Source organism: Oxyura jamaicensis, chromosome 11 (assembly GCF_011077185.1).
Source record: "Oxyura jamaicensis isolate SHBP4307 breed ruddy duck chromosome 11, BPBGC_Ojam_1.0, whole genome shotgun sequence".
Lineage (NCBI taxonomy): Eukaryota > Metazoa > Chordata > Aves > Anseriformes > Anatidae > Oxyura > Oxyura jamaicensis.
In genome coordinates, this window is record NC_048903.1 from 17,092,215 (window position 1) to 17,117,413 (window position 25,199).

A 25,199-nucleotide genomic window follows, 5' to 3' on the forward strand; every position below is an offset into this window, starting at 1 on the left:
ACTGACTATATCTGGGCTTTGTTTTTGTTGCAATAACACTGACTTTCCAATTCTCCTTTTGTCAACATGTAAGTGTTCTAGTACTATGCGTATGTCTTTTTCAGTTGCATCAAGCACTGTAAAAAATGCAATCTGCAACATAATCATTTTCCTTGAAAAAAAAATGTTTTAGTGTAGTATTCTTATACTTAAAAAAAAAAAAAGTTACATTAAAAAAAAATGTTACATTAAAGTTACATTATGAGTGTTGGAATAAGCATGAGGGAGAGAAAAAGGGAGGTCTTATTTTAATCCAAAACCAGAATAGACGTAGAAGCCTAGCACAGAGAAAGTACTGAAAAGTAGTGAAGGGTAATAGGTTAGAGGTCTTTAGATTTATTTTGAGATTTATCTTTATGAAGATGTAGTATTAACACGGGATTTGCTGTTTCACATGATATTTTACTTGATGTTATAAAATTTCAAGTGAAAGTTCAGAATTAAGGGACAGTGCTGATAGAGCAGCTAGTTTACTAACAGGATGCCTTTATTAACGTACCCAATGTTCAGAGTTGGGTTGAGTATCTCAGCTGACTGAGATATCCAAAACCAAACACACACACACACACGCAGACACAAAAATCCAGGAAGATGCACTGATACTAGTATTTATACTTTAAGATTAGTAGTTTTACCAGATGACGCTGTCATCAGAGTTGAAGACCAGTGAAGCATTGCACAGAGTTCCTGGGTTAAATGTAAGCAATAAAAATAGGTGTACATGAAATAAATTCTCTCTTTTGATGTGTCACTGTATAACAGACCCTTGTCGATCATTTGGGAACTACATTAGAACTGTTTGACTGCTCAAAGGGACCATTACTGTGTTAATTTAGCTAATCTGAGGCTCATTGACTAAATCTTTCTTATTGACAATTAATATAGAAAGATGGTCCAACATGTTAAGTTACAAAGATTAGGTTTAAAGAGAGAAAACAGGTAATTAGAAACAACATTTTATTTCAGATCAGGCTGCCCTTGGCATATCTCTTATTAAGTATGTATCTGCCAACATCTCCACTAAAATATTATGTGCAAACTGTTCAGGTATTTCCTTTCTTCCTTATATGAAATACATACCTTGCCATTTCTGGCAAAGTAGAAGAAACAGCTACACTGTTTTACTTGAAACAGAGAAGCTGCTAAATATTTGTCATCTGGGATGTAATATCTAAATGGATCTGCTAATCCATTTAGATATTACCAGGAAGATCAACTGTCTGAATTATAAAAGTATCTGCCATAGACATCCTCTCCAAAAAAAAACAACCTGGCATTATGTGAAATTCAGTAAAGCTGACTGTAGACAAAATCAGCAAAAACTCATTTAGTTCAGAACAACAGGGAAAGATAAACAGTGCTTTGTTAACTTCAGTGCTCGTATATCATTGTAACTGCTAAGGCCAGGCAAAGAATACAGGAGGGAAATGAAAGGAGTGCTCACTGTGAATACTCCTGTGATATATTTAACCAATCAGATGTCAAAATTCAGCATTCCTAACGTAACAGAGTATACAACCTCTTATGATGATTTTGAGGAATTTCAATAAATTTGCTTTTACATGATTTATGTAACCCAACAGAGTAGATAGTGAATCATGTAGATGGCATTTCCAACACCCAAAGCTTTTATCATCAGCATTGAAATATATTATCCTCAGCTTAGCAGAAAGAGTCAGCAAAGCATACAACATTTACCAGGAAAGAATGTGGTGAGGGAGATCTGTGCTCTGTGGAAACTCTTTCAGCTCTGTGGTCAAACAGGCAGGCTCTGGTTGCTAGTGCAGGTGCATTGAGTAGATGAGAGGCTGCCAAAGACTGACAGACAAGTTGAATGAGATTTAGCAGTGGAGTAAAAGATAATAATAAAAACAATACTGAAACTGACTGTATATGTGCAGACATAGGGTGCTTAAGAGTTCCTTGTGATGGCAGTCAGGGTGCTGCAAAAGGGAGTGGCAGATGTTTTGCATCATAACACAACATTTCACAGCAACGACTCTCCATGTTTGTTTTTTTTGTTGTTGTTGTTCTTGATAAGCACTTTGAAAGGGTTTCATAACATACGACTTTTATGCTTTGCAGTACAGTCATCTAAATCTTATAGACACAAAGAAATTTCATCTAGTTCTCTTGATGTGATTTCTACAGACTAATCTTTAAGAAGGTGAAATTTAAAGACAATTTCATTTTACAAAGGTGTGGCAAATACTGTATAAGATATGCTGATACTGTTTTAAATTTTGAAGAGAGAGGCAATTTTATTTGCAGAATAAGCAAATTTCTCAGAAGGGGAAAAAAAAAAAGTTCAGTGGGAAAATCTTGCTTCCAACTTACCACGTTTTTTCTCTTTGGTGACACTTAGAGACCAAGTACACTTACTCCCTTCTTAGGTAGGGGTTTTAAGGACTCCTGGCTGCAGTTTATCACTTGAAAACTGACAGTGTGAAGAAGATGAGACATCATCCCAGGAACACTGATAGAGCCGGGAAGCTGAGCAGCAAGGCAGCAGCGTGCTGGGTGCCCTCCAGTGCAGCTCCTACAGGTGCTCTTGTAAGCCTGTTTTGTTGCTTTGAGATAGAGAAACCTAGTTACACGTACATTAGGTGGGTAGAAGTTGAGTGATCCTTGACTTCTAAGACCTTTTCCTACCCATTCGTAGGAACAGATATTTTAAGCAATAATAACAAAGTAAAGTATGTGTGTGATATATACCTGACATTTACACTGGCCTTTATTTCGTATGCCAAAATAAGTCAGTTTTCTTGTCACCCCAGTTTTTTAGATCTTGGCTTTTTGTTGTTGGTCTGATTAGTTATGGACTCTCTCTGACCCTGTTGCATCTTGAATCCTTCTGAGAGATGAAATTCATTACACTCTTGCCACTTCTTACATGCTGTTTAGAGTGATTTTCAAGCAGTAAGAACAGTGAGCAGGGCTTGAATACTGCTAGGAGCTATTTAAAAGTGCAAAACCATTTTTCATCTTTTCTTACATAAGTGTGTTTTTTGTTTTTGTAGTACAGCATAGAGCCTAAAAATTCTGGCAGAGTTTGTTTTAATCCTTTATTTCAGTCCTACTTCCTCTCTTTTTTTAATTTTCTTTATTTTATTTTGGTGGCAATTAGACTTGATTGCTTTGGTGAATCCTGATATTCCCCTTCCCACCCCCATTTTCAAGGGGCTCAACATGTGCTCTCTTGTGATATGGGAAGATTTTAATTAGTTTTTATGTGATCATCCATAATACTTTTGCTCTGTGTGAAGTGCACATGCCTTTGTATTGCTCCACAGATTCAAGGCATGTCCTTCTCATTTGCTCACTGAGGTTATTTTTGGAGTACACGTGCTAATTTCATAACTCCCAGACAATATTTAACAGGAAGTATGTTTCAGAAGTAATTTTAATTCTATTTTTGTAGGTGTATGAGAGTCCCTTAAAAATGTGCAGCAGCTTTCTGTTGTGAGGACACAAAAGTATTTTCAGTTGTTTTGTGTCTATACAGCTGTAGAAAAGTGCTTAATGGGGGAAAAACGAGACACGGAGAGGACAATCAGGTTTTCAAAGCTCTTCCAAAGGTGTTTTGATTTTAATAGGATATATTACCCAGTCTTGTAATGCACTTTGAAAATCACACTGTGCACATGTTGGTAGCTTAATAACCTTTGTAAATCTAATTTTACATCACTTGCTCAGCAAGAGATAGAATTTCGCTATCAGTCTTGTATTTGGAGATCAAAAAACCTGGATGCAAGCTTGATTTAAATTTTGCCTGGTGTACGGTTTTCATGAAATCATTTCATGTTTCCTCTCCCATCTTTTTGCCTATATTATTTATATAATTGATTTTCTTTTGAAATGCTCCGTTATATTGCATCAGTTGGTCCCATCAGTTATATCGTAACTAATCAGGATAGTTATGACCAATTTAAGCACCTAATACCTCATTTACATTCACTTGTAAAATGGTGACAGTGATTTTTGAGGTCAGGGTTTCCACAACAATGGAAAGAGTTCTGTGATAGTATCAGTGTCTTCCTTTCCTTCCAATTCCTTTGTTCACTGTGACTTTTGCATAGCTAACCAGTAAAACCTAGTTTTCCCCTATGCAATTCGACTGTTGAGATTGTAGTGTCCCCAGACAGTGACATTCATCAGAGTGATTGGCTTTTATGAGGGGTGAATCTAGGGTGTAAGATAGACTAAAGCTTTGAAAATTGTTGGTTACTAGTGTTTGATGTTGTACATAAAACTACATATTCCGTGAACATAAGAAGGAATCTGGCATGTGTAATTAATTGCTTCTTACAAATATTTTAATCTTAAAAATATGAAATCTTAAAATGTAAGAGAACATTTGTACAAGAACTCACGAGTACATTCTGTCTACTCCAAACTGATACAAATAATTGAAAATAGTATCTACTTGTTGATGACCAGCTTTGTGTTTAGCGCTTAAAACTCTCCTGAGGAATAGCTGGTAAAATATCAAATTGTTATCCATTTCATTTTCTTTTTCTTCATTAACATGCAAGAAAATTTCTACAACATTTTTTTTTTTTTTTAATGAGCTGAAAATTTTATAAAATTTGAAATTGGATGTAGTGTTGCCCTGTGGAAAACACAAGAGTTCATTTTGATATAAGCTTTCTCTAGTATTAAATATCTACTAATAGATGCTTTAGATACTTAACAGATTAAGTATCTATTTTCTATAAATACTTAATGTATTCTTTTCTCTAAGGTTTATGCTATCATCATCTATATATATATACATATATTTCTGTTTTCTTGTTTTGTGATCTTGTTCACAGGAAAGGGACCTTTTCATGCTGACAACAGAGAAAAAATTTCAGGACTTAAGTTCTACAAGAAAATTGCACCTTTCTAGCAATATTATGATTCAGAGAGACACAGCTGTGGGAAAAAAAATACATTTACTGTGACACTAATAGCATAACAGTATATATATTCAATTAGATAGTGAACTCATAATTGCTTAGTTTAGTGCTATGAAAGAATTTACTATATTAAAAAATCTAAAATGTATATATAGCATTTTAGCTTCATTTTGCAGCAATGAACATTTTTCACTGATGGCATCTTCTAGGCATATTCTGTAAAGTGAACTGCAAATCAAGAGTGTTGGTGCCAGAAGACAGGCAGTGGTACTACCGGTATGGAATAAAGAACCTGAAAAACTCCAAGTATTGTTATCACTAGTATAATCATTTAAGATTTGTTTTCAATCTGACACTGGGGAAGATCTTTCTGCCAAGTTGCACTGGCTTTTCGGGATGGCCAATGCCAGATGTTTCAGAGAGATGGAGGATTTCTGATGCTATCTCAAGGCAAAGGGAGGTTCACATACAATGTGCTTTTGGAGGTCAGCCTTAACTGAACAGAAAGTGGAAAAAGCAAGGTCATTTTGCTTCCTACTTCTAGGAAAGAGTAGACAGTAAGATATTCATACTACAAATATATGCTATGCGTAAATGTGGAAAATAGACAATAACTTATTTAATTAATGGAACTTTTTTGACTTGGGCTGGTTTTGCTTAAAGAAAAACATTTGAAGTGACATGGAAATCTTATTGTTACTTATAGCCATATATAGGTTAAACCCCTCTATGGACAAGTTCAAGTGCAACTCAGATTTGAAAAGTTAGAGGTTGTTATTAGTAACAATTGCATGAACTTTGAAAATGCAGTTTGTCGTATTTTATCACCTCTGTTCATTCTTTCTCTCTTTCCTCCATTTTTTGTTGTTGTTGTTGTTTTATTTATTTATTATTATTATTATTATTATTATTATTATTATTTGGTAACTTTGCTCTTGAGGCTTCTCTGGATACACCTGCCCTTCCTGAAAAACAAGTTTTGGTATCAAATGACATCAAACCATCTAACTTCCAACATATAACACAGCACAATTTCATGAAACATCCTTGCTTTACCTTTTCCTTCTGTTGATGTATGGTCTTGTTATGAAGGATTAGACCAGTCATTCCACTTTGTTTTGCTCTTACTTCCCCAGTGAAGAGCTCTGCACAGGTGCGAGTAAATAAACTAACCCACCCTTTCTTACAAGTCTAGTAAAGTAAGTAAATACATATACATACTGTTTCTGTAGTTTTGTTTTTCTTAATGAGGTTCAAGTTCCAGGAAATTTAGAAAAGTAAAATCTCAGAATGAATAAAGTTAAATGTTTATTCCCTGATTCTTTGTTTGGGATTACTTGCTATTTTACAGTTCAGAAACCAGAATAGTATGACTCTGCAATTGTGTTCCTTATGTGAATGACGATTAAAAATATTAAGAGCACTACATTTAAAACAAGTGGAAGAAGTAAGTCTCTGTCTGTTTGTAATATTAAATTCCTCTTCCTTTTCACAAAGCTTCTATTAAAATGTCTGCAAAGCCTTGCATCTGATGTGATCAAAGAAGATGAAGTGACATTTGCCTAATGAAGAATTCATCCTTTGTCATTCTTCTGGGAGAAAGAATTTCTGTTTTGTTGTATTTTTTTTTAAATTAATGCACAAAGTTAAGAAGTAGTTGTGCTAAGAAAATTTAAACTATTAAATAACTGGTAGGTAATTTCAGGAGTGTAAGATAGGTCAGTGCAAGCTTTATTTTAGCAAGGTCATTGTTAAGGTTCATCAATCTTTCACCTAATTTGGGGAATGCTGAACTGAACTCACTGTTACGGTTTGACACAGCATTGTGAAGTTTATGGTGCAATATAAAGAAATATTAATTAAAAATGTTTTGAGGAATCTGCTACTCATATGAGCCAACTTAGTTTCAAAATTAGCTTTCCCTTCTTCATTTGTCTTCAATGGTTCAGACATGCTGCTAAGTAGAATTGGATAATGATGCTACCATAAAATCATCTACTTTTTAAAATACAGTTTTGGAGAATGCATTAAAGTGAAAACCTTTTAAATCATGTAATGTATACTAAAACCCCTACAGTTGTTCTGAAATTATTTTTTGTTTGTTTGTTTTTTGATATTAGCTTTGATCTATGTTCTTCTTTTGTTAACTGAAGTTAAAAACAAAACAAAACAAAAAACAACAACAATAGAATGAAATTACATGAATTTGGAATCTTTTCCCACTGTAAATTCAGGCACTATTGTTTTCTTCAATTTGTAGACTGTATGAGGTTACAGTCTATGCATTGCCCAAATTACTGTTTGCATAGAAAAAAGTTAAGCATTCACAGAAGACTCAGTTGCTGTTGTAATTAGTTTTCTTAGGGAAATCTACATTCCTGGAATTCTTTAAAGGCTTTATAGAGAGTAATATTGATAAACATGGAAGTTTTGCAATGAGATCTGTATTTTTCTGTGAGAGGAACTTAAGCGCTTTGTGTAATAGGGCAGGTGTGCTAGGGCTGGCTAATTCACACGCAGGATCTAGCTCTGAATGTGAGACCCAAGTCTTCCATGACAGATAACTGCTATCTTTTTGCCATCATCCATACAACCTTGCTGAGGTAATTAATACTGACATCAAGTAGCTTGAGATAAAATTATCCATATCTATTAGAAACACTGTAGTTTGGGTTTTATATCTTCGTCTCTGTGCCATATAATAATCAGCTAATATTTTATTCATATTCTTAATAGCAGGAAAAATTATTTGTAATGTGTCTAAATTATTGTCTTCTCTGAGTTGTTCTAGGTAATTGCAAAAAATTTTGAATGCAACTTTCCAGTGTAATGAGAATTTCTATGCTACCTTTTATGACCCAGAGAAAGCCAACTCTGTTTTCTTTCTCGAAAATTGCCTGTATGAAAGGTCCCTAAATCCATGAGGCTTTCTCTGTTGTCAATCCACACCTAGGAACTGATGATAAACTAACCTAACATGTATTCTCAATGTTAATTCTAGCCAAGGGAGAAATAAGTGAAGCCAGCAGTGGTCTGTATAAATATATATCTCATAATAATTGAGACTGGGGCAGGCAGTGGTATAGCAGTATTTGTAATGACACAGTACTTCTGTGAGATTTTTAGGCACAGGATGAGGCACCTTTCCTCTGTCTGCCTCACAATTTTCTGGCCTGCTTTTCCTGCTGTGGTGGCTGCCCCTCGTTGGCGGCCAGAGGCCCACCCAGCTGTGCTCGCTGTTCCCCTCAGTGCAATGGGGGAGGGAGGCAAGATGAAAAATTGGTTGGCTGAGAAAAAACCAAAACACCGGGACAGTGTTTTTTGCTCTTTCTTAAATACCCTCTCCCTGGGGTGCCACCTTTGTTGCCAAGGGGCTCAGCTGTGCCCTGAGGTGGGGCCGCCATGGAACCATCTGGAACCATCCGGAACCAGCGTGAGGCAGCCCCGGCTTCTCCTCAGAGACACCCGGCTGTTTCGGTGCTACTCACCCTGCGGACTGCGCCATTCTAGAAAGCTGCTGTTTTTGCATGCTCAAACAACTGAATTTATTTTTTTGTTGAGTGGAGCTGGATGCAAGGACCATGTAGCAAAACCATCTGTTGAGCCAACTGGAAGAAATCTTTAAGAAACATTCTTATCAGCAGCAAATTGGAAATTAAAATTAGAAGGCAGTTAATGACTAAAGAACCTGTATTAGACTTCGAAGATAATTGAGCTCTAAAAGATATTCCAGGTTTACTTTATGAAAAGCTTTAAATTTATGATATAATTTGGTGTGGGCCATTGGCTGGCTGGCTGCGAAGTAAAAACAGACGTTTATATGCAGAGAAGGAATGTGGCTATCCAGAATCATTTCACCAAAAGCAATAAATGAACAGAAACAACCGTCCTGTGAAGAGAAACCTTTGAAACTGCTTGAGGTAATGGTAAGGTTGAGATTGGTTATCTTTTCCTGTAAATGTTATTGCTGAGTACTGTAGTGGAAAGAAATCAAGTCTATATAAATTACAAGAGAATGCTTAAAAGAGGTTTGAACAGCTTAGAAAAGCTTACTAAACTTCTGATTAAATCCTTATATTTGAGGAGAAAGCTCCTCATTGCAGATAGCAGGAGGGAAGTTGCAGGAAAATTCCCTTTTGAGAAGGGGGAGTACTGAAGAAGAGTTTGCATGGACAAACAGGCTAAAATTTGTTCCTGCCTGCAGTTTTCAGTGTTTCATTACTTCTCCTTGTCTTATTGGTGTGTTTAATTTTTTCAGTGTTTCTCAGTTATCTTAACAGCAATGGCCAAGGTCTGCTTTGTATACTATCATGGCAATTTGTGTTGTGAAGCGTGAAGTTCTCATGAACCCTTGACTATCCTTTGTAGTTTGTGTGTATTCTTTTGTCAGAAATGAGATTGGGATTTAGCCTTCAGAGTTCCTGAAAATATGGTTAGTTAGATTATGATGAATGTAACTTTATCGTTATGAATGTAATTTCACAACTTTTAAGTTGGAACATGAGAAGCATAGTCAGTCTTATCAGGTTTTCACATAATAAGTAGCTACAGAGCTCTGCAGACTTTTTTTTTTTTTTTTTTTTTTTTGTCAGTTTGCCCAAATGTATCTATGCTTACCATTTTTCTTTTAAGTTTTGTTGTAATCAGGTAGGAAGTTAGATACTTTCTGAATGTTAAATTACAGTCTGTTGCTATCAAAAGAAAGAGTGCAGTATCTGTCATACATCAGTCAAGTTTTATATTAAAACTAGATAGGCTTTTCTGCTTTTCTTCTTTATTGAAAGACTGAAATCTCACTCTTCGGATAGTTAGACACAATCTAATTTTCCATTGTTTTTTATTTACAGCCTGTTTAAGGTAATGTTTTCTGTGCCAGTATTGTCTTTCTTAAATACTACTTTCCACCTGCATGTGTTTTTTGTTTTCTTAAGGTAAAGTATATTTTCCTTGGTGCTTTTTTTGTTTGTTTGTTTTGTTTTGGGGGTGTAGTTTGTGTAAGACAAGATCTAGGCAAGCATTTTTTTTTTGTGTAGCAGCCAGGTAAAGACAGATGGTCATGATTAGGTGCTGCAGGCTTTTAATGGTTGCTACAGAATGCTTAGGATCTACAAGTTACTGTGCAGAGACTAATAAAAATGAAGTCTTCTGTCATCTTAATAAAATGAAGCAGAGATCATGTACCACTTCCTGTGGACATGTTACCGGAATATTTTGGGCCAGGAGGACTCAGAAACAGTGGACTTACAATGATACAATAAATCTATTGCAGTTACTAATAAGTATCACCTATTCTCTTCCTTAACCTATGGAAGTCTGTGGGAAACAGACAGATGTTAGATCAAGCTTTGCTTTAGATCACTCGCAATTTCTATGAAAGCAGCTGAAGTAGTTATTTTAAACCTAGGAAAGCCTTTGTTCTGTCCAGTGAGCAGTATATCTACTCAATATTGAGAGAGAGATTAAGAGCAAGTTATCTTGAATTTGAAAGTGAATTTTCTGGAATTTCACAGAGAAATATTTTTATTCTTTCATTCCCCAAAGCAATTAACATAGTTTTGATGAGTCAACATTTACTTAGATAAATCTTTTTGTCAGCAGTTTCTAACTGTATCTAAAGTTTTATCTAGCTTTAATGTAGTTCAGAAATAACACTGCCTTTTCCTTCCTAGTTCTCCTCACATCATACACAATCCTAAAATTATTACATTGGCTACAGAGTCCAGTGTTATGCAAGGCCTCGAAGGTGAAGGGGCATGCTCCTCCATAACGCTTCAGCTGTACTGATGCCATGAGTCAGTTGTCTTCATGTCAGAGCATTTATTGGCTGTTAGGCCAACAAATCTAATAAAAAATATCATTTTTAATCTAGTAAAAAAATAACATTGGGTAAGGCTTGCAAGAACATTCCCTGAGAAATGAGGATGAGCAAAGTAAGTATATGCTAAAATGGACTGTGACACTGTTTACAAATGGTGTGATGAGACATCTTGCTTACAGCATGAATACTCCTACTTACACCCTACAAGTTTAACTATGAAAGTGGGATTTATTTATAAGAATAACAAAAGACACAGATGTGATGATAAACTTCCATTATTATTAGGAATTAGAATTCTGACCTAATTCCCAATAGAATTTATCACCAACTTATAAATAACTTACAGGTATAAGACATGGCAATGAAGAATAGATTAACAGAATAAACAAAGTGCTTGGAGACTTCAGCCCCTGCTGCTACCACTTTCTCAGGGGGAGAAAAAAAAAAAAAAAAAGGGAAGAAGATGATGTTAACATCTGTGCCCAGGTCCATTTTCTGGCTGGCTTAACTCCATTAAAGAGTTGAGTTTCGGGATGGGTAGAGTGGGTGCAAATGATAACTGTCTCTCTGATACACTTATTACTGTTTTTACTGATGTCATGGTGAGGAGAGAATTGCCAATATGGAATGCAGCTGCAATCTAAACTGACCCTGTCTGTCATCACGTATAAGAAGTTTTAGTGTGGTTTGCGCTAATGACTAAGTTTTAGTAACTCATTCTGATTTTTCCATTAAAAGTGGGTTAGAGGGTTGAAATATGCATGTTATAATCTTGCTTTCCAGGTTTTGGAAGTAAAAGAAACAAATATACAGCTGTATGTAGTTTTTGCCCAGCAGATGCTTTCGTACACTGGGATGTGAGGGTGTGTGTGTGCATATATACCTGTTTATATAAAACTGCATATGTTTTGTCCTTTTGTACCTTATTAAAAAAATGAACTATCAAAAATATCTAACATAATACTTCATGCCATGATCATTGAGAAAATGTCTAAGGCACTCTTGCCTTTAAAAAAAGAAAAAGAAAAAAAAAAGCTCTTACAAGACCATTAGAAGATAAGTCAATTATACTACGATAGTTCCATACCTGTACTCTTTAAATGTGGTTGAAAAAAGTAAAGTAAGAAATTCTAAGCAAATCTTCCCATGATTAGTATCAAATTTTAGAGTCTTTTTTTCCTTATACTCTACCCATTTCATTCTTCAGGGAATGTGGTATTTTCAAACTATGAAAAGATATCCTGATGTGAATGTACATCTGTCATTTTCTTTTGCTGAGATTTAAAACCTGCTGTGACCCTAGTCCAAGTGAATGGGCTGGAAGTGGTAACCCTGGCAAGATCTGTTACTACAGCAGTGATGGGAGCTTTTTTTCTTACTCTTTGTTCCCTGTGATAATGAACAACTTATCTCCTTTTTTTTTTTTTTTTTTTTTTTTTTCCATACAGCTGGAAGTTGAGGTCACAGATTTAAGCGGGAAAGTCATTGATGGGCCAGTCCGCCTAGATATTTCCGTTATTGATCAGAATGATAACAGACCAATGTTCAAAGAAGGACCCTATGTTGGTCACGTCATGGAGGGATCCCCTACAGGTAAGTCCATGCCAATCATATCTCTATAGGCATACTGAAATGAAATCTGGATTCAAATACATACAATTTTATGGATATTTAATAGTCATAGAAGCTTAATGTGGTGACGTGCTTTGCTTACTCTGAATGAGGATAGATATTCCCTTTCAATTCCTTGTATTGTATGTTGATAGAACTAGTTGTTATACTTTGTCCATATTTTATTATTTATGTAGTTCCTAGAAATCATGATGACTTTTTAGTGAGTTTAGCATTTTTGCTTATAGTTGCTATTGTTTGATCAACTGTAGCTGTGATCCAGAAAATTTCCCATTTCATATAAAGTGTACTTTCATTGTGACAAGTATGCAATGAACCAACAAGGCAACTTAGACTATTTTTTCATTCAAGCAAGGAACATGCTTCATATTTATAATTACGGCTGCCAATTGGAACATTATCTCTTTCCTACTGTAGTTCTCTAGCACATTCTTGATTCATTTCAGATATTGATTGCTTACTAAGAATTCAAAAGAAACTTCCTTAGACTGTTCTACTTCCCATTCTCCTTGTGTTGTAACTAGTTTCCTCATAAACTTAGAATATATTACTATCAATTTGCTCTGAAATTTCTAAGCATAAATTGTTCAGCAGTATGAGACACTAGGATCACTAAGCAGATCGCTGGACCAACTTTATTTTCTCATTCATACTAGAGCTTGTTTTTGTTATACCTACTTAAATAAACATTTCTAGACCACTGATGTGGGTGGTGTAGTTTTAGCAAATTCAAAGCCCCCAAACCCAGCATTTCAGCAACAGAAAATGGTGTGAAACAGCTCAAACTCTGCAGTGTTTAAACCTCCAATGTATGAGCTGTCTGCTTCTGTAAGCCTTCCAGTAGTCTTGTTTCTCTGCATCAAAGCAGAAGCTTATTCCTCTTATGTGCTAGGCGCCCTTCTCAGACAATATGTTGTGTAATATTTAGTTGCGACTTAATTCCAGCCTATGGGACGATATTTGATTGGTATTTACTGTATGTTCTTTCTTTCCTCAACCTATATACCAAACTTCTTTCCACTGCCAAGGATTTTTTTTTTTTTAATTGGCAGTTCTGTTTTTGATCATCAACAATTGTTGCTTTTTTTCCTTTTATTGAAGTTTACGCTTCTAAGATGGTATGTGTGCTCCTCAGTCCAACTACCAGTGAATTGTTTGATTATTTCCATAATCCTTTTTCTCTTGCTTCTTTCTTGTCCATGTAGCATTTGACATTATCATTGTCATACCAATTAATCAAAGTTTAAATAATTTTGCTCAACTTCATCTTTTTTTGTTATCCTCTCCCTCTTTTCCCCACGTGTTCATCCTGTTAAACTTCATAAACTCATTTTTTGCATGTCAGGAACACCAATATTTGTAAAATTATTTTGTGCAAAAATGAACCTGTGGAATCAGTGTCAGCAAGAATCTGTCATAGCTCTGTACACAGATGGCATCTGCTCAACAACAATTTTACGTTGTTTACATCTGTTTTCCATACTTCTCCAAACTTTATGGCATGTGTCTTAAATATATTCATCAGGTTCTGCTGTTGTGCTTCTCCCAGTCAACAGTTCCACTACACAGCTTGATAGAAATCTTTATGTGCATGCGTTTGCATGTATGATTCTTGATTCCTTCCTTATTATCGTATTAATATTTTATTGTTGTGTTTATTCTCTGAAAGTTCCAAAAGAAAGGGTTTGCATTCTATGCATAACCTGATTTCCTGTCACAGCCATCTTCATTCCAGCTGTAAATCAAACCCATTCACTGATTTTTTTTTTTTTTTTTCCTGAAAAATCACTGATGCATATGTGTATAAGTGTCTTGGATCTGTATTTAGGATCACTGAGTCAAGTAAGTGTCCGTGGATTCCAATAATTCAGTGATTAGAGATATGTAATTATATAGGCAAAGATAAATGCTGTGAAAATTTTCTGAAAGATTTTGAGGCCTTGGTAAGGGAGTCAGATGGGATTTAGGGATTATTTTCCTTTAAGCCATTCATTGCTGGGTTCCCGTGTGTTTCCCTGTGGGGTCATAATTTTAGCATTCACAGATCCTGTAATTTTTTAGTGGCTTTCCATATATTTATTTCCATGTATTTTAATTTTATTAAAATTAAACATATACACTGTTTATCACTCACTGGAAATATTTAGTGGAAATATTGGAGGACTACTGATTAATTTTGGAGAAAGTTAGTATGGTAACTTTAAATTCATACATCTTCATTTTAATATTCAAATTAAAGTTTATGTTGGACTTTCTTCATGTTGATCTAAGACATGTTCTTTTTGTTTCCTGAAATACCATTTCTCCTTTGTTATTTAAAAGTTTGGTTCCTTAATTATGGAAAGACACAAACTTGTTTTAGCAATTATCACTATATCAATAGTAATGCTAAAGTGATGATTGTCTCAGTTTTTCTGAAGACTCATATGTTGTCTTGCTTAAAATTATCTAAGTTAAATTTACAGCAGTATAGTGAAATGTACTATGCCCCTTTTAAAAATCATCTTTTTTTCTTGCTGCCACTGGAAGCTAGTTACAAGTTCATAAATTAAATGAACTTTGTGTGTTGTCTAAGTGAGGATGTGTTTTGGTGGTGTCTTAAGACATTATCTGTATTGCTAAGGCCATGCTTTTGTTTTGATTCACTTTTTGTGTGATTTTTGAACTGACAGTAATCACCACGTGGTTATTTTGACAGTTAGGATTTGTATGTCATCACATTATGGAAGATGCAAATGCCTGGGCATAGAGAATACAAAATGTTATATGCATTACATGAAAAAAATAAATAATTTCAAGCTAGGGCTTGCCACACCTTATAACTTATTTTCTAATTAACTTATTTGAGTGGTAGGTGATATATTACTATATTTTTTTATTGATATATCTTTCATTGAGTGATTCTGTGATATAGTTAGTTATGGGTAATCTGTTTTCACGGAAAACTGTGAATTTCCTGTAAATACCTTAGTCACGTTCTAACAAATGTAAACTCAAATATATGTTTAAAATTTACTAGAGATAGTTTTAGATTTTTATTAAGAGATCCTTTTCCTGAACAATCAGCAAAGCTGATGGCTATGCATTTTTGAGGTGGAAAACAAACAAACAAACAAAAAACAACAACAACAAAAAAAACAAGCTACTAGAGAAATAGGCTTGCCTTTTTTTTTTTTTTTTTTTTTTTTCTATTTCTGTTGGTTACTGTATTCTCTAATTTCTAATCAGGTACTGAATTCAGGATATACTACATCAGGGAAATAATAGGTGAGCCTAAATCATTGACAACTATGGTGTGGTTTTTAATGACTGTAACGGGTTTTGTGGTAACTGATTTCTCACCTTTTTGTTTTCTAAGTTATGACCCAGTTTATTTCCTATTGATCTCTGGTCTATCAAGCTACCAGCTCTAGGGTCTGTGCCCTACTGCAGACATACCTCAGTGAATTAATGAGTGACTTGTTTTATGGTTTACGTAGGTAGAAGCATTTGGGTATGTCTCACTCCTTAAAGACTGAAAATAGAAGGCTGGTTAAATGAACATGGCAGCCATCTCATTTCACTTGCTGGAGGCATTTAGCAGAAATTATTTTAAACACATTTGACATTATGTGACTTGTAACAATATGCTGCAAGCCCAACAGGGTAAAATCTTAACTGAAGTGGTTGGAAAAATTGCTCAAGAATTGCATTTGAAAAAAAAAAAAAAAAAATTCAACGATGAACAATAGCCTGAATACATTGCATTCCAGCTGAAGAGCCCCAAAGCAGGACTGATAGATGCCTACAAATAATTGCTGGAAATAAAGGAACATTTAAAAACCTTCAAAGAGGCAAACGGAATAAAGAATAGTGGCCTAGAGGGATGTTCAGTATCACAAAATAATTATTTGTAAAAACGGATAAAGCATGAGGAAGGGTCTGTAGTACTGAGTAAGTATTGTTGACAGCTGTGGGTTGTTTAATAGGACATGGCTGTGATTTGGATAAATTTAAAATGGTTCTTAAGATGGTGGCTTCTTATTGAGAGCAACCTGCCAGTATATTCTTTTGATATTTCAACTAACTACAACACTTTAACTACTACTTTAGTACACTTATGAATGGAAATGAGGTTGGATATAATAGATGAGAATCAAAAGATACCAGGAAAGGTAAACTCCAGGAAGGCTGACGTAGCAAAATGGTGAGGATATATAACGAAGGACCTCTTTCTTGGTCTCTTATGTGTCAGTAATCATTCTCAATGCATTGCAGATACAGTAGTGTTTTCTGGCCTGTGGTTTTTAATTCCTTGAAATGCCTTCTGATTTATGAGGTAAGGTTATCAAAGCTTTAAAATGACAAATTGTGTTGAATTTGGTGAGCTCTCCAGGACCACTTATTTCTTGTGATGTATAAATGCAGTAATATTGGGGGGAAAACCACAGGGGTGCTTTTAAGAACTTTCACGAAGAGCCATCAGAAGAGAATAGTAAAACAAAAAAGTCTTTTTGTCTTGAGTAACATCTGAAGTTCTCCAGTGCCTTCTGATTCCATCAGCATTAGTGTAAGATGGTATTTCTCCTTTGTTCAAACACTTTTGTCAGAAAAGTTACCAAATTGTGCATATGCATACAATTTTTTTTTTTTTTTTTTTTTTTGTGGTTTTATACACATTGCAACCATTTTGAAAATAAAGATGGTGCTCTTTCTGGAAGATTAATATGAAGGGGTAGTTCAGGATATCAAACCTTAAATTGCATAAAAACAAAAATGATGTAAATATCAACATCTCAGTAAAACAAGAACTAAGCATCATTTGATGTTATAAGTCTGAAGAAGAATGTGGGTTGTATACGTATATCATGGTGATGATTTGCACTTTGAATTTTACTCAGTGTATGACAGGGAGATTTGCAAAGGTTTGGAGAGTTCCACACAGAAAATCTGCAGTCAGTTTAAAGGAATGCAAACATACTGTGTAAAACTATTTCAGCAAACAAAATGCTTTCCGCAGCACAGTATTCAGGAACAAATACTTGAAAAGCAGTTTGAGTGAAGATAGAGTTCATGACCATAATGAGAATAAAATATAGAATGTTTGAATAAGAATTGCAGGAAATGTAATCAAAGGAAAGAGGCACATTTTGATACATCTCAAAGTGTAGTTCTAAGTAAAGGCATGAGCTTGAAGTACTGCTGACACTAATGATGATCTTAAAAAAAATGAAAAAGTGAGTTCAAGACAAAGCAAAAATGGTTTAGTGCTTATAGTGTATAAGGAGAATCAAATAATTGCTATCACTTATTGATATTTCTTTTGATACGAGTGATTGTGATAAACTCTTTAGGGTATTCAGCTACAAAAAAAAAAAAAAAAAAAAAATCTACTGTGTTTACCAAGGCAAATACCAAGCATTTAATTTTTGTGTGATGGAGGCTTGCATATATTCCTTGTAGAACTACTTTTTGTAGTATGGCAATATTGATGCATTTTAGTACTAGAATGTAAACTATTATTGGCTCTTTGTTGTGATTTTTATTTATAGGAATCTCACCATACCATAAATTTAACCTTTAATAGCCTGCCTACTAGACCATGTCTTAGTCTCAACAGGGTGGGCATGATCTGCTAGCCCTGAAGAAAGTACTTCTCTCACTGGTATTTATTGAACTGGCTTGATCTAAATTACTTTTTTTTTTTCCTCTCAAGGTAAGCAAAAGAAGTTTCCCTTTTTTTTTTTTTTTTTTTTTTCATTTGTTCATTTAGGAGGGAAAAAAAATACTGAGGGGAAAAGCTTGTAAAGGTATGGTTTAGCTTTACATCCTGTGTGTAACCCAGAGCTAAAAAATGATTCAGTGGTACATATTCTGAAAGAAAAAAAAAAAAAAAAAAAAAAAAAGCTTGGCCTTGAGCCACTTTGGTCTTGCCTCAGATTAACAGAACTGTTGCAAATGTGAGTGTGCATTGCAACCCCACTTATGGGTGGTGCTTTAGCAGGTTCTGAAGACCTATCAATTCAATCTCATTTTCTGCCTGCTAGCTTCTAAAGGTATATAATGTCTGAGCTCATTATTTCATTTTAAAATATTCATAATTTTGCTAAAATCAGCAGTAGAAAACTTAGAGGTATATATAGATCTGAGCTGCAAAGCTGGAATGTCTCAGTAAAATCCACCACTATCTCCAAGTTAAATACTTGAACTTGAGCTTTTTTGATTCAGAGCAATGTCTCTTGCAGCAATACTTTGATTTTAGTGGAGGTTTGAAATGTCACACAGTTAATTGTGAAACTTATTACTATGAGCTGTTGTAGGAAACAAAAGTATAAACTGGTTCAAGGAATTTGATTTATCCAGGGCGAAAAACTTCCTAAATGGCTTAGTTATTCTGTATTATACTATGTAATTAGATTCTGGCCTAGGAAGCCTCTGAGTTAAAGGAAACAGAAGAATATAGAAAAATCTATCTTTAGAGATACAAACTGCTATGCTGAGTTACATCTAAAGCCTAGCAACCCATCTCCCTCAGTAGATGATTATGGGAAAAATATGTGAAAAAGGATTGTATGTTCTGTGTACAAAAGTGGGTAGTTTTATGCATACTTTAAATGTTTACCACAAACTTCTAGCAATCTTTTCTTAGGATTAATCATTTGCATTTCAATAAAAATGTACTTGTATCTTTGAAGCTTTTTGTAACCTAGCTTGGAAATGTAATGGACACGAACTAGTTAGACATATGTGAAATGCTAATATTTTAATTTTCAAACAGAAGTCAAGCAGAAGCCAGTTGACTAATTACACACAGCTACTTTGTATATACCAGTAGGAATTTGTTCCCAGGTTTGTGGTGTAAAATATGGCTGTACATTAATATTGGTGTTGTGTATATGTATTTTTGTGGACATGTGTATGTTATATGTTTAAAAATGTTCATTACAGATAGACATACATATATGAATGCTCCACTTACTTGATCATTTAGTAGGGGTTAGGGATCCTGGTATTCTAGTTATTGTCTATGTATAAAAATGTCTATATACAAAGAAAACAAAAGATGTTCTGTATCTATAAATAATGTGTAGTTGTACTGTGGCAGAGAAGGATGTACATCTAAACTAACCCCCCTGTGTGTTTTTGGAAGAAGTTGAGAGGATCAACCCATTAAAGTATTATCTAGTCATTAACAGGTTGCCCAGCAGTGCCAGTGTGGTTAAACCAGCACCTTCTGAGTGAATTTAGTGAATTTAAATAATATATAATAACGTAGCAATTAGCAGTTCACTCAAACTGAGTGTCTGGTGTGAGCGTCTGGAAGATAGAGTCTGCAGTTCACTCCAGGGTTCAATTATTCTTGTTTCCTGGTAGACATAGGTGAGAGTCAGAAAAGGCTACAGATAACCTTGGCTACTCAAGCCACGGTGACTGCCATTGTTTGTAAGGACCAGAAAAGAGCCACTCCCCTTCTTCAGCCCCAGACAGAAAATTCCTTTTGACTTCTTGTTTTTATGCACAACTGATTTGCTCACTGACTCTCCTGCTAAAGTAACCTTGGTGAAAGCTTTCCTCCAGTTATGCAATGATATACCAAAAATTACTGTTACAGCCAGATCAACATTAGTGCCTGCTGCTAAAGGTTATAAATGTATTATGGCCTCTTTGCATTGGACATTTCACATAGTAAAATATTCTCTTTAATGTACTGGCTGGTACATAACAATGAAAGCTAAGATGGGATGGTTAGCTGTCTCAGCTCTTTTTGTGTTATAACCTAGGTTTGTTAAATAAAAAGAAGCATGTTTCTTAAATAACTTTTTTTTGTTGTTGTTGTTGTTTTTTTTTTTTTTTTTTGTTAAGTGCTGGAGTCCTTTCTGGTTACTGAAAAAACTAGGTCTCAAGTGTATTAGTATAATTCAATTTGTAATTCTTTGTAAAGGGAAATTTATGCATTAGTAAATTTTCCGCTGGCTCTTGCATCTGCTAATGTATCCCTCTCAGAAGAGGGAAGGGTGGGTTTGAAAGGTTTAAGCAGCTTGGGCGCCTGAGATGGCCTTATCCTTAGAATCAACTGAAAGATACTGTACTGCCAGCAAAATATATCTGATAAAAAAAATAATAATAAGAAAAAAATACACAGCTCTGTGGCATACTGGAGAGGAGAATGATGCCACAGCTCTCTTGATAGGCTTTACTAGTGGTATAAAACCTCAGTTTGTGTTGATACAGTTCTAAAGCACCATTTCTGGATATTGCCCATCACCTATTTGCAGGCCAGCAGCCCTGCAGGCGATGTGGTGACTTGTACTTTAAGTCAGTGGACTGTCAGTGGCCACACGGTTGTATTTTGTTCAAGCCCTTTGAGGTGTGTGAAAAGGGTGTTAAATCTTCTCAGCTTGCAATCATGTGCCATAAAATTGTTATATGATTTGGAGACTGATGGCAGTAGATACAGTAGCTGAAGCCCTACCCCCACTTCCCTGTCCTCTCACGCAGCTGGATGTAAATCCTGGAGTTGTGTTACCAGGTTTTATAACAATGGGGCATCATTTCCTTTGACAGTAATGCCATGGTGCGGCCGCTGCTCCAAGTGCTGAATGGAAAAAGGCCTATAAATTGTCAGTGCAGGCAGGGTTTGATTGCCTTAGTATACAATGCCAGGAGCAGCCAATAGACAGATCCATACCACTTTTATTGTGAAAGAGTCACGTAGCTCAATAGAAAACATGAAATTGCAGGATGGCAGGATTATTTATTGCCTTGCAGGTTAATTTGATTATTTTTCCCAGTATTATTTGAAAGATACTATCAGATCATGTATTTAAAAGAGAGAGGAGAGAGCTTCCCTATATTTTAAACTGTTGGTTCTTTTTTTTTTTTTTTTTTTTTTTGTTCTCCCTTAATATTTTTTTTCATGTTTCTCCCTTAATTTCATGCCCCCTTGGGGTTTAAATTGCAGTCTGTATTTGTAAGAGGTCAAAGGACAGTTGTATACTAGCACAGAGAATTGCAATATATGAAAAACAACTTTAGTAAGACTGGCTGGACAATATGAAGTACATATTAAAAATCATGATGTGCAATTAATTTTATACAATGTTATTTTTCTTCATCAAAATATTCAAAATAGTTCTCTTGTCTTACATATGTCACACACAACTTTCAAAAAAACTAGAAATAGAAAATACATTTATTATTAAAAATCAAGTACTGCTATTAGTAAGCACCACTAAAATTATTGAAATTAAGTAAGATAATATTTTAAAATAGTGTTTTTGTTCCCTGAGAATGTTTTGGTAAGGTTGAAAAGATTATTATTGGCTTTCTTGCTTAAAAAAATATATAAATAAATCATGTTGCTGTCAGTATAAGATGTGCGAAGAGCACGTGACTGAGTTAAAATCACACACAAGTGTGATAGATTGAAGATGAAGTCTCAGAGCAGGGAAGATCTCTTGCTTTGTATCCTTATTTGCTGGCATATGTTGGAAGCTCCTAGTGGAAAATATCTTTTAAATATGGACCTGAGAAAATGTTACATATCCAAGGCAATGGTTTTTTGGAATAAGCAATGTAGCTCATCATTGTTGTGACTCAAACATACAACAGTAAAACATGATGATCATTATAGCAATTGTTAACAGAAGGATATCTTACAGTTTTTACATAGTTCAGAGTTAGTCTATTTTATAATCTACAGGGTGGGGAAAAAACAAACAATTTTTTAAGGATCACTTTTCAGTCAAGAACTTGAGTTTTAATTTCATCTGACATTTTAAGAAGCACTAACTTCTGCAAGACCAAAACACAGAGGATTACTCTGAAGCTGTCTCATAGCTAGGTACATAACCTAAGTATATTCACTTCAAGTAGCCAAGAACCAGTTGGATAGAAGGGACACATGGACACATTATAATTCAGAATGTATTCACCAATGGCTTAAAAATGGTTTTCAGGAGCAGTAATGCTTAGAAAGAAAAAAAAAAAAAAAAAAAAGTGGTAGAGTTTTGAAACTTAATTTGTAGCAACTGCTACTGTGAACCCAACTAAGATTTCTTCTATTGATCAGATGCCAGAAATAAAACTTTTGAAGCCACTGTTTATAAATTATGTCTGTTTTGTACTTATGAATTACTGGGATAACAGATGATGGTCTATTTGAAAAAAAAAAAAATAATCTTTTGAGAGTTTGAAATTTGGCTCTGTTCTGCAATTACTGTCAAAGAAAAAGTATTCAAGTTCTCCTTGAAGAAAATTGCATCAATGCATCTAAATTAATTCAACTTTATAATCATCTCAAAGCAATTGATAAGAAAACGTCAAAGTGGAACAATTTCACATGGTTGACTTTTAACACTATGAATTGTTTTTCTGATTTTCTTTATATAAAAATTCTGGAGAAACTGACCCAATCTTTCAAAATGTCTCGGTAGTAACAGCATAGCAACAAAGCTATGTATTTCAGTACAGTAATAGTTCTAATAAGTTTTCTTCACATTTGCTAAGAGGAAAAATGCTAAGAGCATTTCTTTTGATTCTTGCTACCATTATGTCTCTATAACACTATAAATCAAGTCACAGTGTAAGAAAAGTAAGAACTGTGGAATGGTTCACGTAGTCTTCACGTCTGTTAACTTACCTGACAATGTTATGATATACCTGTTTCTTCCTGAAGAAAACAGCTACCTAACCAGCTCTGGTTTAGGTAGACCTGCTGATAAGTTTGTCTTTGTTACAATCTTGTTCCAAAATTATTAATTCCTTTCCTAATATTGGCCAAAAGTATATGGAGCTCTATTACCTGGAAGTGTGTACCCCATCCTAGTACATAGCTCAGAAGATGGGATGCACAATTGTTACAATAGTCAACTGGTCATGTCAGTACAGCAGGGTTTAGCATCTACTTTCCAAACAGTTTTCAGGAATAGATATCAGCTCTCTTTTAGCTCAGGACACAAATCACTTTCCAAATTCTTTTCAGCAAGGACAAAAATTGTAATACATATATATTTTAATAATTTAAATTTTATTAAGTACACATGCCAACAGTATTTATTGGCCTTGGTGCTTTAGGCCTTAATAGGCCAGATTATAGTTGATCTTGCAGAGGGAGGTAAGGTATACTTCCCCTGGCTGGGGGTATGTGGGAGGTGTGTTAATGTGGGACAAGGACAAAGGCAAACAAAAACCCAACCCTTCAAATTCAGTTTGTCAAACCTGTTTTAGTTTTCTCAAATGAAAATACCGTTGATGATCTGTTGTGCAAAGCTCTAATCTACCTTCTGCGGTGCTAAACAGCTCTTCTGGGCGTTGAAACCATTGTATCTCAGTATGTTTTTACAATCAAAATTCCATGACACTTGTTTAAATAACATTCTTTTGAACAAACATTCTCTTTTACGTCAGCAATTATAGAAATGGTCTCTTTCTTTAAAGCAGTTCCTAATTTTGAAGATGTAGTCGATTGCATGTTCTTTATCTGTCATTTCTTGCCATCAGTGCTGTGCTACTGCGGTGTATCTGAGAAGTCTGGGAGGCATCTGAGATATTTAGGTTAAAGGGAGTGCTAATGAAAGATCTCTTAGTGTTCTCCTGTCAAATGACAATTCTTTCTCTCTGCTGAAATCTGGTATTGTTAAATCAATGGGTGTAGGAATGTCAATTAAATTGATGCTGGCTTCTTATTACTACAAAACAGTGTACTAAAAATACCGGAGTCTTTGGAGACAAAATTTTCAGCCATATGTATTTAGCATAGCAAAAATCATTATTGCTACATTGTCACACCTTTGCTCGATTCAGAATATGGTAATAATGTAAGCCTGAATCTATTAATAAAATATACAGAAATTTCAGAAGGGCAACAGTGTCTGAGTTGGCTTCTGTCCAGGCAGGACTTTTCTTCAGACACTAAATTCACTTACCTTCATTTTATTTCATATTATGTTGCATGAACCATTAATTAACGTCATTGATCTTGTAGTTTGAATTGTTTAGCACCTGCAGAACCCTTTCTGGGAAGCTTCATAACTAAGTATTGCTACCCAAAGCTCTTGTAGTAAATTCTCTGATTCAGCACCTAGGTAGCATTTTTATTTTTCAAAAAATTCTCCTTTGGGGTACAGCACCAATTATAAAAGTGCAATCACAGCAGTTGCATGATACTAAAATAAAACTTATGCAATAGCATATAATAGCAAATCAAACTATTAAACAATATACAGTTCCTTTCTATATGCAAGATTAGGTTCTTACTCCCACAGGCTATGTAAGTGCTACACTCAGAAGAATTGTAAACGTTTGCAGGATTGGGCTGGTTTTGAGAGCCCTGGAATGCAGCCAGGGAGAACAAGACAGGGAAGCATCCCAGTTATCTGCTTGAATTGAACTCGCTTTGGATCCTTACACTAAGAGACTGCAGATCAGCTCCTTAAACTGAGGAAAAAACGGTGTCCAGCTACTTGGTGACCAGGATCTGCATTATACTCAGATGTCATAACATTAGTAACAGCAGCTAATTTAAAGCAATTTAAGATTTTAATCTGTCAAATCCTGTAGTAGTCAAATAACTTTGAGGACTGTTCATCCAAATCTTATTGCAAAGAAAACTGCATACCCCCTATGTCCCTATGAGAATTTCTGGTAACTTAAGAGTGGTCAGATTTTGAAGGAGTAGTCATACAAGGCCAAAAATTAGTAATAATGAAAAAAAAACTGTTTAGCAAGAAAAGTTTATGATGGAGTTAAAAAGAAGTTACGATGGGTGGTACTGTTCTTGTTATTGCAACTTTCTTTAGGTGATGGAATGAGAGGTCCCCAAACCTGAG

General features: G+C 34.9%; 1 protein-coding gene across 3 annotated transcripts in view; it reads left to right on the forward strand.

The window, feature by feature from the left end:
- The window catches only part of CDH13 (cadherin 13), a 475,482-nt gene that overhangs the window by 263,003 nt on the left and 187,280 nt on the right, over nt 1-25,199 (forward strand). For 2 of the 3 annotated variants that reach the window (XM_035336422.1, XM_035336423.1), the window contains exon 6: nt 12,207-12,351. In XM_035336422.1, the coding sequence (XP_035192313.1) occupies nt 12,207-12,351 (145 nt within the window). Of the gene's footprint in view, nt 1-8,398; nt 8,867-12,206; nt 12,352-25,199 lie in introns of those variants that run through there. The other variant, XM_035336424.1, reaches the window with a different exon arrangement.